At 41.6% G+C, this 15,605-nt stretch overlaps 1 protein-coding gene across 1 annotated transcript in view; it reads left to right on the top strand.

The window, feature by feature from the left end:
* Positions 1-15,605, top strand: part of GRIK3 (glutamate ionotropic receptor kainate type subunit 3) — a 707,216-nt gene that overhangs the window by 553,416 nt on the left and 138,195 nt on the right. The window contains exon 11 of the mRNA XM_088461525.1: positions 3,257-3,480. Within this exon, the coding sequence (XP_088317651.1) occupies positions 3,257-3,480 (224 nt within the window). The remainder of the gene's footprint in view (positions 1-3,256; positions 3,481-15,605) is intronic.

Here is a 15,605-nt window from a genome sequence, read left to right as displayed (position 1 = left end):
ATGTAATGAAAGCAGAGTGTCCCAGATTTAGGTCACATAACAATTAATGTGTTTGCATGCATCTCAATGTAACGGCATGCAATATTTCATTGTGATATTGCATCCAGAAAAATATAGAGGTTGCCAGGATAATTACTTATTTTGTTTGGCTACGGCAGCAAAGTCAAAATGCCAGATAAACATCACATCATTCTAATTTAAAACCCATCAGTACACTTAATTAATAGCTCAACTTCCTCCATATTCAGTTCCTAACTGTTTTAATGTATCTGTCCTTCCTCCCACATCTGTCCCTTCCGTATAATAATGGGCTGTTATATATAGCTCTGCCTTGCTATAAAGCATTGCGCTGTCTCTGTACTATTGGGATTTTGACCTAGCCATACATTTTTATAAAGACTACAAACTAGTCTGTAGTTTAAATTCACAGGAGCTAATTTGCAGGTAAACATGTATCTGCTTTATTTGCATAAGATAGATATTTCAGTACTATGAATGAGCACCAGAAAAAAAAAAGTAATTCAATATATTTGCATATCATTGACTTGCTCCTCCTTACACTTTGCACGTTGGAATGGGGACATGTAAGATAGGCCTTGTACAGAAACAGTGCATTCACAATAGTCAAAATATTAAGGGCTCTATTTATTAAAATTATTTTTACTAAAATAGAGAGAAAAAGGGTGTTTTCACACCTTTTTCACATTATTTTAGTATCACATAAAGTTACTAAAGGGCAATTGGAGTAGAATTCGTAACATTTTACTCCGAGCCCTAATTATCACTTATATTTAGTAAGTAGATCGCATTTCCCATAATTGTAATGGGAAATGTGATCTGGCCAAAGTTACTAAAAATAAAATGTGAAAATATACCGGGGAAAGCCCTGTTATAATAACGCCACCTGGAGGTGGCATTATCCAGGGTTTTCCCCAGTTACCGGACTCCTGCTCCACTCTAACGGGCAGAGCAGAGCCCGGAACCAGCCCCAGTGATCAGCTGTGTGGTCTAAACAGACCACACGCTGATGTCTGCTAAAAAAAAAATAAACAAAAATCAGTAGCAATAAAAAACTTAGGGACCGGTGATTGGGGCTCCCGTGATGTCCTCCCTCTAGTCAGCTGGTCTTCCAGCCTGCACTGGGGCCCGGTCGTCACTTGACTGAGTCCTAGTGCAGTATGGGATGTCAGCTGACCGAAGCCAAGGAGGACATCACCGGAGCACCGTTAACTTCAGGTAACTGTAATTAAGGGGGGGTTTGCGGGGGTCCGCGATCGTGGGGGGGTGGGGCCTAGCACCAGGGGGTGGGGCATAGTGACAGTCGGTTGGTGCATGCTTCGGCACTTGCACGATATTTTTTGTGAACATACCGTGTTAAGTGTGCGGAGGGGATTCACAGGGACAGAGCTTTATCGCAAGCTCTGTCCCTGCAAGGGATTTGTAATAAATCCCTGTGATATTGCCTGAATTTGCAATGCGAATTCAGTCGGTAATATCACACTACAATCTGCATTACAAATGCGGATTGTAGTAAATAAAGCCCAAAATGTGGACATATCAGAAAATATGCCTTTCAGGAGATATATCTCTTGCTTGTGCCAATGATACACAATGATAATAATTACTAACACTATCAATAAAACTATCCATATATATAGTGTGTTTGTGTATGTTCTACATTAAAAGAATAAGTTAACCTTGGTAGTGGGTAATCTGGATAAGATCTCCATATAGGGGGCAGGATGAATGACGCATCGCATTCAGGATACAATGCATCCCGCCACCCTTTGCATTCATGCCGGTGTTAATTACATCGGTATGCATGGATAAAATCACAAAGAATAACTCTGTCGGTAATAGCTGTCCTTTGCCAATGAGGCACAACACAGGTGTGGAGCATGTCAGAAGTCATGCCTCAGTGGAGAGCCGCTGGGTCCTAGTGCTCAAGGCTGTTGGCCGGGCAGTAAACAGAGACAATGAAAAGCAAGCCTCTAACAGACAGTGCTTGGGGACGACTGTGGCTGATGGTCCGAGACTGCTCCATCCTCCCTCCACGGTGCCCCCCTGGGGCTCGGAGCACAATGCTTTCATTGAGTTGCAGATTCAATGCATGTTTAAAAGAAAAAAAAATGAGAGGGGAACTGTAGAACAAGCATGCTTACTAAAAAAAAATCACTGGTGATTCACAGACAGCCCTAGTTAATAGGTGAATTTCTCACCAGGTTATATCGCTCATCATTTAAGTAAGCCTGTCCAAATTTTTTTTTATTTATTTGTTTGTATGTATGTACACTCAGTATGTATGTATGTACTGTATGTATGTATGTATGTATGTCTGTTAATGCTTCTACATGTTTTTATTATAAATACATAAATAAAACAGAACTAAAAGTCACTCTACCATTTACTGTGATTCAAGAGCTGCTACTTTTTCATCAGAAGCAAAAAATAAAATAAAAATACAAATAAAAAAACATCATGGCAAATCAGTTTGGATGGACCGAATAATCTTCTTGTGCAAAATGGTTTTTACTTATTGCTTTTTTTATTTATATATTTTTATGGGTATATCATTTCCCTGGCACCAGCAATTCTTTTGTCTTACTTCAGTTGTTTGTAATAACAATATATAATGTTTGTATTACTATGATCTTTTATTAGTTTCCAGTGTTTGTTGTTTTGTATAGCAAGCTGCATTTTGACAAGTGTGAGTATGTATGTTTAAATGTATATTGTTGTGTTGAAGAAGGCTTAGGTGGAGGTAAAGAAAATATATAAAAACCCAAAATGGATTGTCATCGGCAAGGACAAGATGTTCTGATATTGTGGGCATCAAAATTAGGCACATACTGAGAATGTTATCACAGTACTGATGATTGAGCTTTTGGAGTCCTACCCCCCACATACAGTGGCTGCAAAAAATCTTAGGCAGATGGATGTCTGACAGCATCCTTATGGCATTTTATAGCATTTTAATGTCAATACATTCAAAGCAGTTTTTTTTTCTGGATTACTGCTTTTGGTCTTTTAATGAGTCTGTAATAATATAATAATATTACATCAACATCATTAGAGGCCCAGTAACCCAATGTATGTGATGGTGCTGACATTACGTTTCTTCAATTTCCAAGCAACATTTGTTTTTATTTTCATTATGTATCCTTTAGTCATATCCTGTCTGATAGCCACTTACTGAAAATGACATGTTTTATATTATCTCTATTTCATAATCTTCTGTCTGTCTACACTCTTTCAGAAAGCTGACCTGGCAGTGGCTCCACTCACCATTACCCACACCCGAGAGAAAGTCATTGATTTCTCTAAGCCATTCATGACTCTTGGGATTAGCATCCTGTACCGGAAAGCCAATGGTACCAGTCCCAGCGTATTCTCTTTCTTGAACCCTCTATCACCTGACATCTGGATGTACATCCTTCTTGCCTACCTGGGAGTGAGCTGTGTCCTTTTTGTCATAGCAAGGTAATACAGTGTTTAAATTAAATACCATGGCAAGTGAAACATTTTTGTCTACAGTGCAATATGCAATTACAGTAGCAGTTTACACTGTGATTGTTTTTTGTGATAATGTAGTTCAAAGTACACTGGGGATGATGATGACTTGAATATAAATCCAATGGTGATGCGTATCTGTGTGTTTATAAACAGTGCATACTCGAGAACCAAACATAAACTAGTATGGACTATGCAGTCATGCACATTTCAAATGCATTTCCACTTATGACTGAAGAGGAGAAACTACATTGTAATGGGGAATTGTCATATACTGTAGGGTCCTATTCATCATCGGGGACCGGATCAAGGGCCAGATCACTTCCCGATGATTAAGTATCTGACTCGCTGTCAGTTACAGTGGTGGATACTTCATTAAAAGAGCAATTCAGTATTGCTCAGGTGTCTTGAAAAGCAGCTGTCCCAGTAATACCTAACACTGCTACCGAAATAGCAGTGTTACTTACCATAGAGGTGCACAACTGCAGGGCAGGTGGAGGTTGCAGATGTATCCATTCGTAACCCTCTTCACAACCCCTGACCTCCTTCCTATAGAAAGGAGCGGTGATTCGAGAATCAATGCCATCTGAAGATGGCGTTAGTTCTCACAGGCAAACTCCAAAGACTTTCAGCTGAACAAAGGGTTCTATATGGATCAAAGGAGGAAATATGTCACCACAATAACTATAGAACCTGCTGAAGATCAACAAATAAATATAGAAATTGGTGGCAAAGCACATCTCTGTGTCGAAAATGAACAAAATATGAAGTGCTTAATGTAACTTGCTGACAAGGAAAGTGGAATGAGAGGTTTTTATTTGTATTGTTTTAATTTAAATAATGGTTTTGTGTGAATTTATGTTCATAGGTGCAGGCTTACTAAAACCCACTGCCCTTTGTATATTGGTTATACCAAACAGTAATTAAGTACTGTGCCATAGTAGTGGACAGACAAAGAATACAGCAGTTATGTTTCAATATTTCAATATTCAGTAGATTAGGGTATATTTAATAATTGTTATAGTAAGGGTTTGGAGTATTTTTACAAGTTTGTTGCTAGAAGAGATCTGTTTCTAGAGTCATTGTAGAGTTCACCTTTCTGCTTCCATAATAGTGAAAACTGAATATTCTTTTTAATCCTAAAAGGTTACAGGAGTTTTACAGTGGATCATGTTTTTTCCATTTATGTGTATTAGCCTCCAAATTGCAGCAACAAGTATGTGACGATGAACATGCAATGCAAAACTGCACATGGGCACTAATGGATGCATTAGTTGTACTGTACATGGGAAGGCTATCCCTGGTAGGCATTGAAAACAGTATTAACTGATGTCTAGTGTTTATAATCTCTGAGCAAATATGATAGTAGTAGTCTGATAATGTTCCACTGCCAAGTTGGCATGCTGCACCTGGCAAGGCATGGGCAACACTGAACACTGAAAAAAAGAGAGATTTGCCCTCCAGCACACTGCAGCAAAAACAATACTTAAATCCTACATAATAATAGAGATTTAGAGGTATTGGTTACACATATTTGCAAATATATGAATAAGCGCCAGGCCAATCGTCAAGGTTCCTCTATACTGGCGTCCCTAATATTAAGGGGCTCACGTCCGAGAAGCAAGGCACCCCAAAAAAATTCCAACCAAGGGCCATCCCCAGGGCATCACACGAAAAAGGGAAAAAGGTGATAGTGAAGTATGTAGAAAAGATGTGTAAAGATAAATCAATAAGTGTTAATGAAATGATAAATAATTAAAATGACATATATAATGTACAAACAAATAGAGAAGTGATAAAAGTATTCTATGTGAATTAAGTGGTGATGCCATGAGAAAGGCCCAGTCAGAACCCCGCCGGGGGCCCCACTCCCAAACGCTCACCCCAAAATAATTATTGCTACATAATGGTAGCACCCACTCTGGGTCATATAATTACAATTGATGTACTGCATGATAACAGTACATATGTAAGCTGAGAGCTAACTTACCTTTAAGGTACCCCAAAAAACATCCACATGGCACTATAAGCATCAGCACCTCCTCCTAATGCTGACTGCCTTCATGCCTCTCCAAATTTACAAAGAAAAATGGTAGTTGCTCAGATCAGCTTAATTGCATAACACAGGTGCTTGTAAAGGGTGGGATTTACTCTGAACACAGAAAAAAAAGAGAGATTTGCCCTCCAGCACACTGCAGCAAAAACAATACTTATATCCTACATAATAATAGAGATTTAGAGGTATTGGTTACACATATTTGCAAATATATGAATAAGCGCCAGGCCAATCGTCAAGGCTCCTCTATACTGGCGTCCCTAATATTAAGGGGCTCATGTCCGAGAAGCAAGGCACCCCAAAAAAATTCCAACCAAGGGCCATCCCCAGGGCATCACACGAAAAAGGGAAAAAGGTGATAGTGAAGTATGTAGAAAAGATGTGTAAAGATAAACACTGTTAAGGTTTCCCTTGTTTATTTTAGTCCTAGTGGGTAGACTTTAACTCTGGGCAAGGTAGACAGAGGTACTCTGAATGGGTGGTCTTTTTGAGCTGTGTGTTACAGAAAATGTGACCACTCACTGGCTGTAATTGCTGGAAGCCACAAAAACAATATTTACTAACTTATGCTAATGCAAGTCTCCATACCGCTAATGTAACAGTCCATATGTCTGCAACTGGAAGCCTGTGCACCCATTGGCTTTATGCTTAACAAATGTCACCATTAGCATTGGCACTTACCAGCCTGATGCTTAATGCAAGAGATCCATCAGAAATAGACTTTCTTTCCCACTATGCACAACTCAGAATTGCATACTTGCCCACAACATGCCCATGGCCCTCCCACAAGTCAGAGTGACTCTGTGCAATTCCATAGTTGCTGCCCAATTCCAGCCCCAAAATGTGCAATTTCACAGAAAGACAGATACAGATCCAAAGTTCAGTGCTGAGTGATGGATACTGTGCTGGGGGATGGGTGCTGTGCTGGGAGAGGGGTGATGGATGATGTGCTGTTGTCTCTGCTGTGCTGGGTGAGGGGTGCTGTACTGGGAGAGGGTTGTTGTGCTGAGAGAGGGGTGGTGGCTGAGGGGTTTTTGATCTGTGATGTGTGAGGGGTACTGTACTGGGTGAGGGGTAGTGTGATATAATCTGTGCTGTGGAGAGTGCTGGGAGAAGGGTGCTGGGTGAGGGGTGCTGTGCTGGGCGAGGGGTGTTGGGTGCTGTGATCTGTGCTGTACTGGGTGAGGGGTGCTGTATTGGGTGAGGCTTGTTGTGTACTGTGCCGTAATCTATGCTGTGAAAGGTGCTGTGCTGGGAGAGGGGTGCTGGGTGAGAGGTGATGTGTGTTGTGCTGTAATCTATGCTGTGAGGGGTGCTGTGCTGAGTGAGGGGTACTGTGCTGGGGGATGGATGCTGTGCTGGGAGAGGGGTGATAGATGATGTGCTGTGATCTGTGCTGTGCTGGGTGAGGAGTGCTGTACTGGGAGACAGTTGCTGTGCTGTAAGAGGGGTGGTGGTTGAGGAGTGTTGTGATCTGTGATGTGTGAGGGGTGCTGTACTGGTCGAGGGTGATGTAATATATACTGTAATGGGTGCTGTGCTGGGAGAAGGGTTTTGGGTGAGGGGTGCTGTGCTGTAATCTGGTCTATGAGGGGTACTGTGCTGGGTGAGGGGTGCTGTGCTGTGATGGGTGAGGGGTGCTGTGCAGTGAGGGAAGAGGAGTACTGTGAGAGGAGAATGTGCCCTATAGAATGCCTAGTGAGGTGTGGGTATAAGGAACTTTCCCCTAAAACCTGTCCCTTTTTTATTTAGTCAGTAGTGCGCTGTGAGGGGAGAGGGTGCTGTGAGGGGAGAAGGTGCTGTGAGGGGAAAGCCTTGGATTATCTTCTGATGGCACCAGACAAAATCTTGCCTAGGGCATCAAATTGGTTAGGGCTGGCTCTGGGAACCCCTAAGTTAGGGTATGTCTGGCTTTAAGTTCTCCTCATTCAATGGTTACATAAACAAGTAAAAAAGTATACTTTTTTATTTTGTCAGTCAACATGCATAAGTGGTTAAATACTGGCTAACAAAAAAGCAGGTGAGAATTAAAATAAACAAAATTGTGTTTTATTTGCTGGTTCAGATTGTCACTGCCTTAACTTAGATGAGCATACCCACTCTAATAATAATCAGTTGATATTGTTAATGAGCTTTACAGATTAGTTTATTGATTCCTAAATTGCATACTGTCAAAGACATTCATTTTTGTCTAGCGGTTTGTTTACCACCCAGTCTTTGCATTGTTCTTGTAGATATGTAGCATTTCAAAGACCAAAAGTATTTTAGAATAAAACATTAGGAAAACCACATAAGAAATAGTTTAGTAACTTCAGCCCTAATGGTGGTTACACACCATACAGATATATCTGCAGATATATCTGTAGGTGATAGTCGTTCATATACACTGAACGACCATCATCTTCCAGACAGCCGCGGGTCCTGCTGGTCGCGAAGCGGGTCGGGAGCAGGTCCGGCCCCCTCCCTGCGGCTGCTGCTACATGTGTACAGGCGGTTCTATGCATGCAGCATAACAATTCAATATAAATAAACGATGTGTATATGAGCATAGAATAGAATGTTAATGGCATAAAAAAAATTAATGGAACAACTGTCAAAACATTCCAATACTATAGAAAAGATAATTACTAGTGCTGGTTCAACGTTGTTGTATGTCCAGCTACCTACAGTAGCTCTAATTACATCTTGGATGTGATTTGTTTTAATTTTGGAGACAGCAAGTTCAGGCCATCTCAGATAGTTATTATTTAGCCATTACACTGTATATAGTATTTATAATGTACTGACAGCAGCTATGTACAAATATGTAAAGAATTTGCTAGCATCAAACGCATATGAGACAAAACAAGCTACAGTACAAGCTTCAGTACAATGGGCCTGATTCAGTAAGGATCGCTATTGCGATCGCAATAGCTATTATGCATGCAGTCTCACTGCGAATATATGCTAATGATTGCAATCGCTATGCCATACGCAGTCTAACTTAAGGATGCCCCCTTACCTTAAACACATCCGTACTACTTAGCAAGACTGAAAAACCATCGGTAACATCGAGTACAATCTCAGCCTTACTCACACTTGCACAAGATCTGACCTTACTCAGAAATTGCTAACCTCAGCGCACATAGTAGCAGTCCAAGCTGCATATGGCATCGCAGTGGATAATTTATGCATGCCCCTGCAACAGCATTGAAACGCACTGGAATGCCTACGTTTCACCATCCACCCCCCAATCACCACCTCCAAACAGTACTTCCTGTCAATCACTCTGCTATGGGTCTCCGTAGTCACTGCGATTGCAGTCCCGATCGCAGTGGAGTGTTCGCGTATGCTTACTGTGATGCATACAGATGCGCAGAACGCAACAATAGGCCAATTGCGTGGGTAATCTCAATAGCGATCATTGCTGAATCAGGCCCAATGTGTCTTAATACAATCTACAAAAATAATGTGGAATCTGTTTGGATAGCTCTGACTTCACCTGTAGATAGACCGCGTACTTGGTTATCTTTAATAATTATCTCATTAAGGGTAAACATATTTTATGTTTAGGTGGTCACATTAAAGTAATGTTATTTTTCAATTATATTAAGACGGTAATATTATTAATTATTTAATATGGACAATACAATTTGATTGTTAATGGAGGCAATAAAAAATGTTATAATGGGGGAATAGATAGAAGTGTCTGCTCAACTATTGAGCATGTCCAGCACTAAAATTTGCACGATCTATTCGCAAAACAGTTTGTGTAAGTCTTCATTAGCCTGAAAGTCTTTAACTTTTCCTTCTTCTGTGCTTATGAGCAGAGATGCACTTAGACTCTGAAAAACAGCTGATTTTATCTGTGGCATATAAGAAAAGTGTGACAGAAGTACCGTCTCCTTCAGATGTAGTGATTGCTGAAGAAATTGGCTTTCAGGGAATTATACAGCTGAAACCAGAAGCATTCTCATCAAGTACTGTTTTATTTGTACTCCTTCTTACTTCTTACCTTATTTAACAAGACATTACTCCTTTAGCACAAGGGGTTATGTCTTCCTTTCAGTATTTACCAAACAGCAGTAAGCTTAGATTACAGCTGTTTGTCACTGAACTGCTTACACCATCTATAGAAGGTATCAGCCATACAGTCCCCCATTGCCGGCAACCACCTTTCTGGCTTCAGCAAAGCCTTTCAGGCATTGACAAGTCCCTGCCAAGTAAAAGTGCAATGTGTGTGCATGACAGTACATTGCTGGCATCGCGATAGGCTGCCAGCAACAGAATGGGGGATGCTATTGAGGAGGGGAACATTGCTGGACCTCAACAGAGGATTAATGTGTTAAATACGAACAACACATTCTTTAGTATCATGGCAATACTAAAATAAATATGCTTCTGGCAATAAGTATTATTATTAAATTGGTCCTTACTATCCTTAATTATTACTGTTCTTTGAAGAACTTTTGTGTACGCACTTGCCAATGCCGGAACCCTGCCGGGTCCCATTGCTTACGAGGTCAGAACACACTAGACTTGTCTAGTGTGTACCGGCCTTTAGAAAGAATCAGGTTTAGCTGACATATGTAACTTTGATCAGGGCCACAGAGAGCTGGCCCTGGGGAAAGGGGCGTGACTTAATAGTGGGAGGCATGGCCACGTCCCCTTAAAAGTAAAAAAAACTTTCTGCAGAGCTGCAAAGCTGCGCTGCGTGATGGGGAGGGGGGATCCATGACCCCCCCGACCCAGCACAAATCCAAGAACTGCACTATATAATCGTGATCACAGGAGAGGTGGAGAGTGGGTACTAATTCCGCTGGGCCCCTCCAGCAAGCCCGGGCATCAAACACTAGCCAGATCTGCAGATCACCGATTATATAGGGCAGTTCAGGGGGGAACCTTAGAGGGGAACTTCAGCTCTCCTCCATGCACTTTTAGGGGTATATTTACTAAAGTGTGGGTTTTTTTGAGTGTAGTTGTTGCCCATAGCAACCAATCAGATTATTTCTATCATTTTCCTTATAGGAAAGCTAGAATCTGATTGGTTCCTATAGGCAACAATTCCACTTCTAAAAACCCGCACTTTAGTAAATATACCTCTTAGTCTTGTGGCTGGATTGAGCAACTGACCCACAATGCTGCTTGCAAGGCATTCTTAGGCTCACAGACGACAAACAATGTCAACAGTCATAGACAGTCAACATAACAGCCCCTTTCCCATGTACTGGGGGAGCGGAAGAGGAGAATATTCCTGTGGTGGATCCGAGGGACAGAGGCCCTGATTCAGAACCGGACGCTCTTTCTCTGAATAAGGGCGGCATTATCTTTATTTTGTGTCGGCCTCCTGGCCGCTCGCTAAGCTGTGGGTGACCACCCACAGCTTTTGCGAGCGGCCAGGTGATGGTCGTGATGGTCGTGACCATCGGGCTTGCGACGAGACCCTTGTGATAGGGTATCGTCCATCGCAAGCCCCAGTGAGCTTCCGGCTCTAATAGAGATGGAAGCTCACTACTGAGGCCGCCCCTAAACTGCAGGCGTTCCATGAAATAGCTTTTGAGTTGATAGTCCCATTACTTTTGGCCCCTTAAAAAGTGGGAGGCACATATAGAAACCGCTGTAATTCCTAAACCGTTCACCTGATTTGGATGTAATTACCCTCAAATTAAATCTGAAAGTCTGCAGTTAAAGCACATCTTGTTTGTTTCATTTCAAAGCCATTGTGGTGGTGAATAGAGGCAAAAATATGAAAATTCTGTCAATGTCCCAATATTTATGGACCTGACTGTATATCCCTCACTCATCTACAGGGGACACAGATTTCAAAGCTGCTGGATTATCCTAATAAATCATCTTTCTTAGTTATCATAGTGTAGTTTCTTACAATATACAATTGTTTCTGACCGACTATCATTTATGTATATGTTGATCACAACAGAGATCTAATTAAAAACTACTATAGGTCGCCCGGTATGTACCGTATGAAGTAATCATATGTGCCTCCCTGTAGATTTAATTAGGGTTAATTAGAATATTCATTACCCTTAACAGGAGCTGATTACTCATTGAATTTTTATCAATAATAAATAATAATACTCATTTACACTTCAAAGGACGTTTATGTTGTTCTTTTCTGTCCTTAGTAGATTTCTATGTTATATCTACACATCACTCTCTGGGGAGAACTTCCTTTTAAAGGTGTATATTAAACGTTAAGTTTTATTCACACTAATCATTCCATCATCATCCATATATAAACAATTATCTGTCATAAGAGTGCCCCTACAAAGGCATATTTGTCATTTTCCTCTGCTTCTTGCAGAAAGTACTTTTATATATGTTTAGCACAAACCTTTAGGGAGCACCACCAACTTAGAGTCATCCAAAAAAATGTTTTATTGTGATGAACCATGATGTTGGTATCAATTATGTAATAGTAATTTTCCATTCATTTCAATTGTATTACTAGTGCGTACTCACAACTTCGTCATATACAGTCTGCACTTGCATGGTATATGAATGCATCAGGGAAAGCCAACTGCCTGTGGCACAACCCATGCAATGACGCCAGGCAAATGGTTAAATAATACATTTATATATGTCTCTTTATAAAATAATAAAGTAATATTGCCCTGTAATCAAATAATACTCTTCTATTGGCACATTATTAAAATAATACATTTATATTTACTGCTTAATAAATATTATTTCCTCATAATTAATAAGTTAATGTTGGCTCCTTAAAAAATACTTAGCTTATTCTTTTTTCTGAAATCTCATTCTGTCATGGCATGTCTAAAAAATATGCCATTTTTCTGTCGGCTTGGTCCAAGCTGTATGTAATTAGCTCTATAGGGCATGCTGCTTGGGACTTCACACACTGCCACACATCACATGCAGTTTGAGTTTTCAGCCCTTAAACCACCAGATAGTAAATCTGATGGTATGGATCTGAAATCCACAGGCAATGTGTGGTGTTTTGTATATCACACACAAAATCACTGTTTAGTAACCTTCCCCCATTAACTGTATTTTTTATAGAGTTTATTGCAATATTTTGTTATTTGATGAGTATAATTTGGTAATTTGGTAACCATTAGTGATGCAGGTGTTACAGAAGAAGAAGCTGAAATGATTTTGTGTTGTCTGCAATGATCTTCTTATAAACATGGATGTGTTTGGTCTTCCTAGTAGCTTTTAGAAATGCAATAGCTTGTGCAAAGTTGGTAATAGATGCAGGGGAGATGCCTCATCTGAATTAGCTATGAATAACTTGGTTGCCCTACAGCAGAGTTGGCAACAGAATTATTGGGGCCTGTTACACTGATATCTCTGGAGGCCCCCCTCCCTCAACCTTCCTTGACCCCTCCTCTCCACAACCCACACATCCCTCCCAATACATGTATAACCAATACATATGTATATGTAGGCTACATGCATCTCTATCTATCTATCTATCTATCTATCTATCTATCTCAGTGTTCTTCCCAGGATCAATTTCACAAGTGCTCCACCTCCCGCTTTTTACACACCACCCAGCACTCTGATGGGGGCCAATCAGAAAGCTCATACAGAGTGAGCTTTCAACAGAGAGTAATCAGCGTTATGAGCGCTATTGGATCAGCTCTGTCTGTCACATAACAGCAACGCTATTTACCCTCTACAGATCGTTCACTCTGGGGGAGCTATCTGTTTGGGGTCTGCCTCTAAGAGACGGGTGAGGGAGACCTGTGACTGTCCCTCTAATCAAAGTTGCTCTTTACTTAAGTTACTATGACAGTATCTCTCCTTTCTATCAGAGATCCTTGGAGTTGCAATTCAGTGATGTTGCTGTCACAGGCAATCACAGAGATCCCATTAGAAATCCTGCCCCATCTTTAAGAGGCAGGGTGTGGTTTGAATGCGGGAACATTGCAGAGAGGCTAGACAGAGCATACAGACATGTAGTGTGTCTCAGACAGCATTGATAGACAGTTATATCTATGTCCAGCCAGTAAGAACCAAAATTCTTTAAAAAAAACATATCAACATTTTTCATTAATATCAAGTACTAGGGTGGCATCAAGAAGCAGCTGGGTGTGGGAGTGTAGTACTGTATTACACTGCCCCACCTAGCTACTTCTTAATGCCACCTGGCTGGCAAAGTTATAAATATATATATATATATATATATTAGGGATGGGCGGGTTCGGATTTCTGGAATCCGAACCCCCCCGATCCAAGCCGGGATATAATTGGGCATGATTGTGAGTCACATGCTATGACAATGTTGGATCGCCTGTAGTCGAGTTTTTTATTTGCTGCATATGCATTAGGGATGAGCGGGTTCGGATTTCTAAAATCCGAAACCCCCCGGGCCCCCCCGATCCAATCCGGATTCGAGTCTGGTTCGAGTTTTCCCGCCTGACTCGGACCTGACATCGAGGCAAAACGTCATCATCCTGCTGTCGGATCTCTTGGGTTTTGAATTCTATAAAAGGTACCCGCGTCGGCACCATTTTTCACTCTGGCTGTGGACAGTGAAGAGGGAGGGTGGGAGTTGTGCTGCTGTTGTCCATAGGGGATGTGTCCACTCCAAAGTCCATAGGGGCTGGCTGGGCTGTGTTGTGCTGCTGTCATAGGGGCTGGCTGGGCTGTGTTGTGCTGCTGTTGTCAATAGGGGCTGTGTCCACTCCAAAGTCCATAGGGGCTGGCTGGGCAGTGTTGTGCAGTGTCCCATAGAGGCTGTAGTCCTAAAGGGGTGCTGAAGTGTCATCCATGGGGTGATCTGTCCATCAGGGGTGCTTCCCCCAAGTGCAAAAAAATATATATATTTTTTCTGTTTGTATGCGCTGTAGCCGCACGTGCATCAACAAAGTAGCAGTGCCAAGCGTGCGCCTGTATCATAAATCAAGGGCCGGCTGGCTCATCTGTTGAAGGGTGGTGTAACTCCAAAGTGCTCCAAAAAATTAAAAATATTTCTTTTTCTGTGTTTGTGACTTGTGTGCGCATTAGCTGCAACGTGCATCAACAAAGTAGCAGCGCCAAGCGTGCGCCTGTGTCATAAGTCTAGGGCCGGTTTGGACATCTGGTCCGGACTGAAGGACCTGCCAACAATTTCTGACATGTCTACTGTCACTGCATATCTTACTGTCACCATTGACAGAATGGTGGAGGATTACATCGGTGACAGCATCCAAGTATGCATGTCAGACAGTCCGTACCTGTACTGGCAGGAAAAAGAGGCAATTTGGAGGCCCCTGTACAAACTGGTTCTATTTTACCTAAGTTGGCCCCCTCCAGTGTGTACTCCGAAAGAGTTTTTAGTGCAGCCAGGAACCTTGTCAGCAAAAGGCGTAGGAGGTTGCTTCCACAAAATGTGGAGAAGATGATGTTCATCAAAATTAATTATCAGTTCTTCCAGGAAGACCAGCCTCCAGAAAGTACAGAAGGACCTGTGGTGGTGTATTCCAGCGGGGTGAACTATTACTCTGTGAGGATGAGGACAACACTGAAGAGGGTGAGGAATCGGTGGATGAGGAGGATGAGGATGACATCTTGCCTCTGTAGAGCCCGTTTGTGCAGGGACAGATTAATTGCCAGCTTGTTTTGTGGGGGCCCAAACGAACCAATCATTTCAGCCACAGTCATGAGGCAGACCCTGGCGCTGAAATGATTGGTTAGTTAAAGTGTGCATGTCCTGTTTATTCAACATAAGGGTGGGTGGGAGGGCCCAAGGACAATTCCATCTTGCATCTCTTTTTTTTCTTTGCAGTATATACTCTTTGGGGCCTAGTTTTTCAAACTGCTATCCTGTCTGCCACTGCAGTGTCACTCCTAGATGGGCCACGTGTTTGTTCCGCCCAACTTGTGTCACTTAGCATAGTCATCCAGCTACCTCGGTGCAACCTTTTTTCCTATAAACAATATTGTGAGGTGTGAGGTGTTCAGAATACACTGGAAATAAGTGGAAATTAATGTTATTGAGGTTAATAATAGCATAGGAACAAAAAAACCGAAATTCTGTGATTTTTAGCTTTTTTTTGCTTTTTTCCAAAAAAATACAGATCCAAAACACAAA

Source organism: Taudactylus pleione, unplaced genomic scaffold, assembly GCF_031769625.1.
Source record: "Taudactylus pleione unplaced genomic scaffold, aTauple2 ptg000007l, whole genome shotgun sequence".
Taxonomy (NCBI): Eukaryota; Metazoa; Chordata; class Amphibia; order Anura; family Myobatrachidae; genus Taudactylus; species Taudactylus pleione.
The sequence above is the reverse complement of the archived record's forward strand: the minus strand, read 5'-3'. Positions and strand labels throughout refer to the sequence as shown.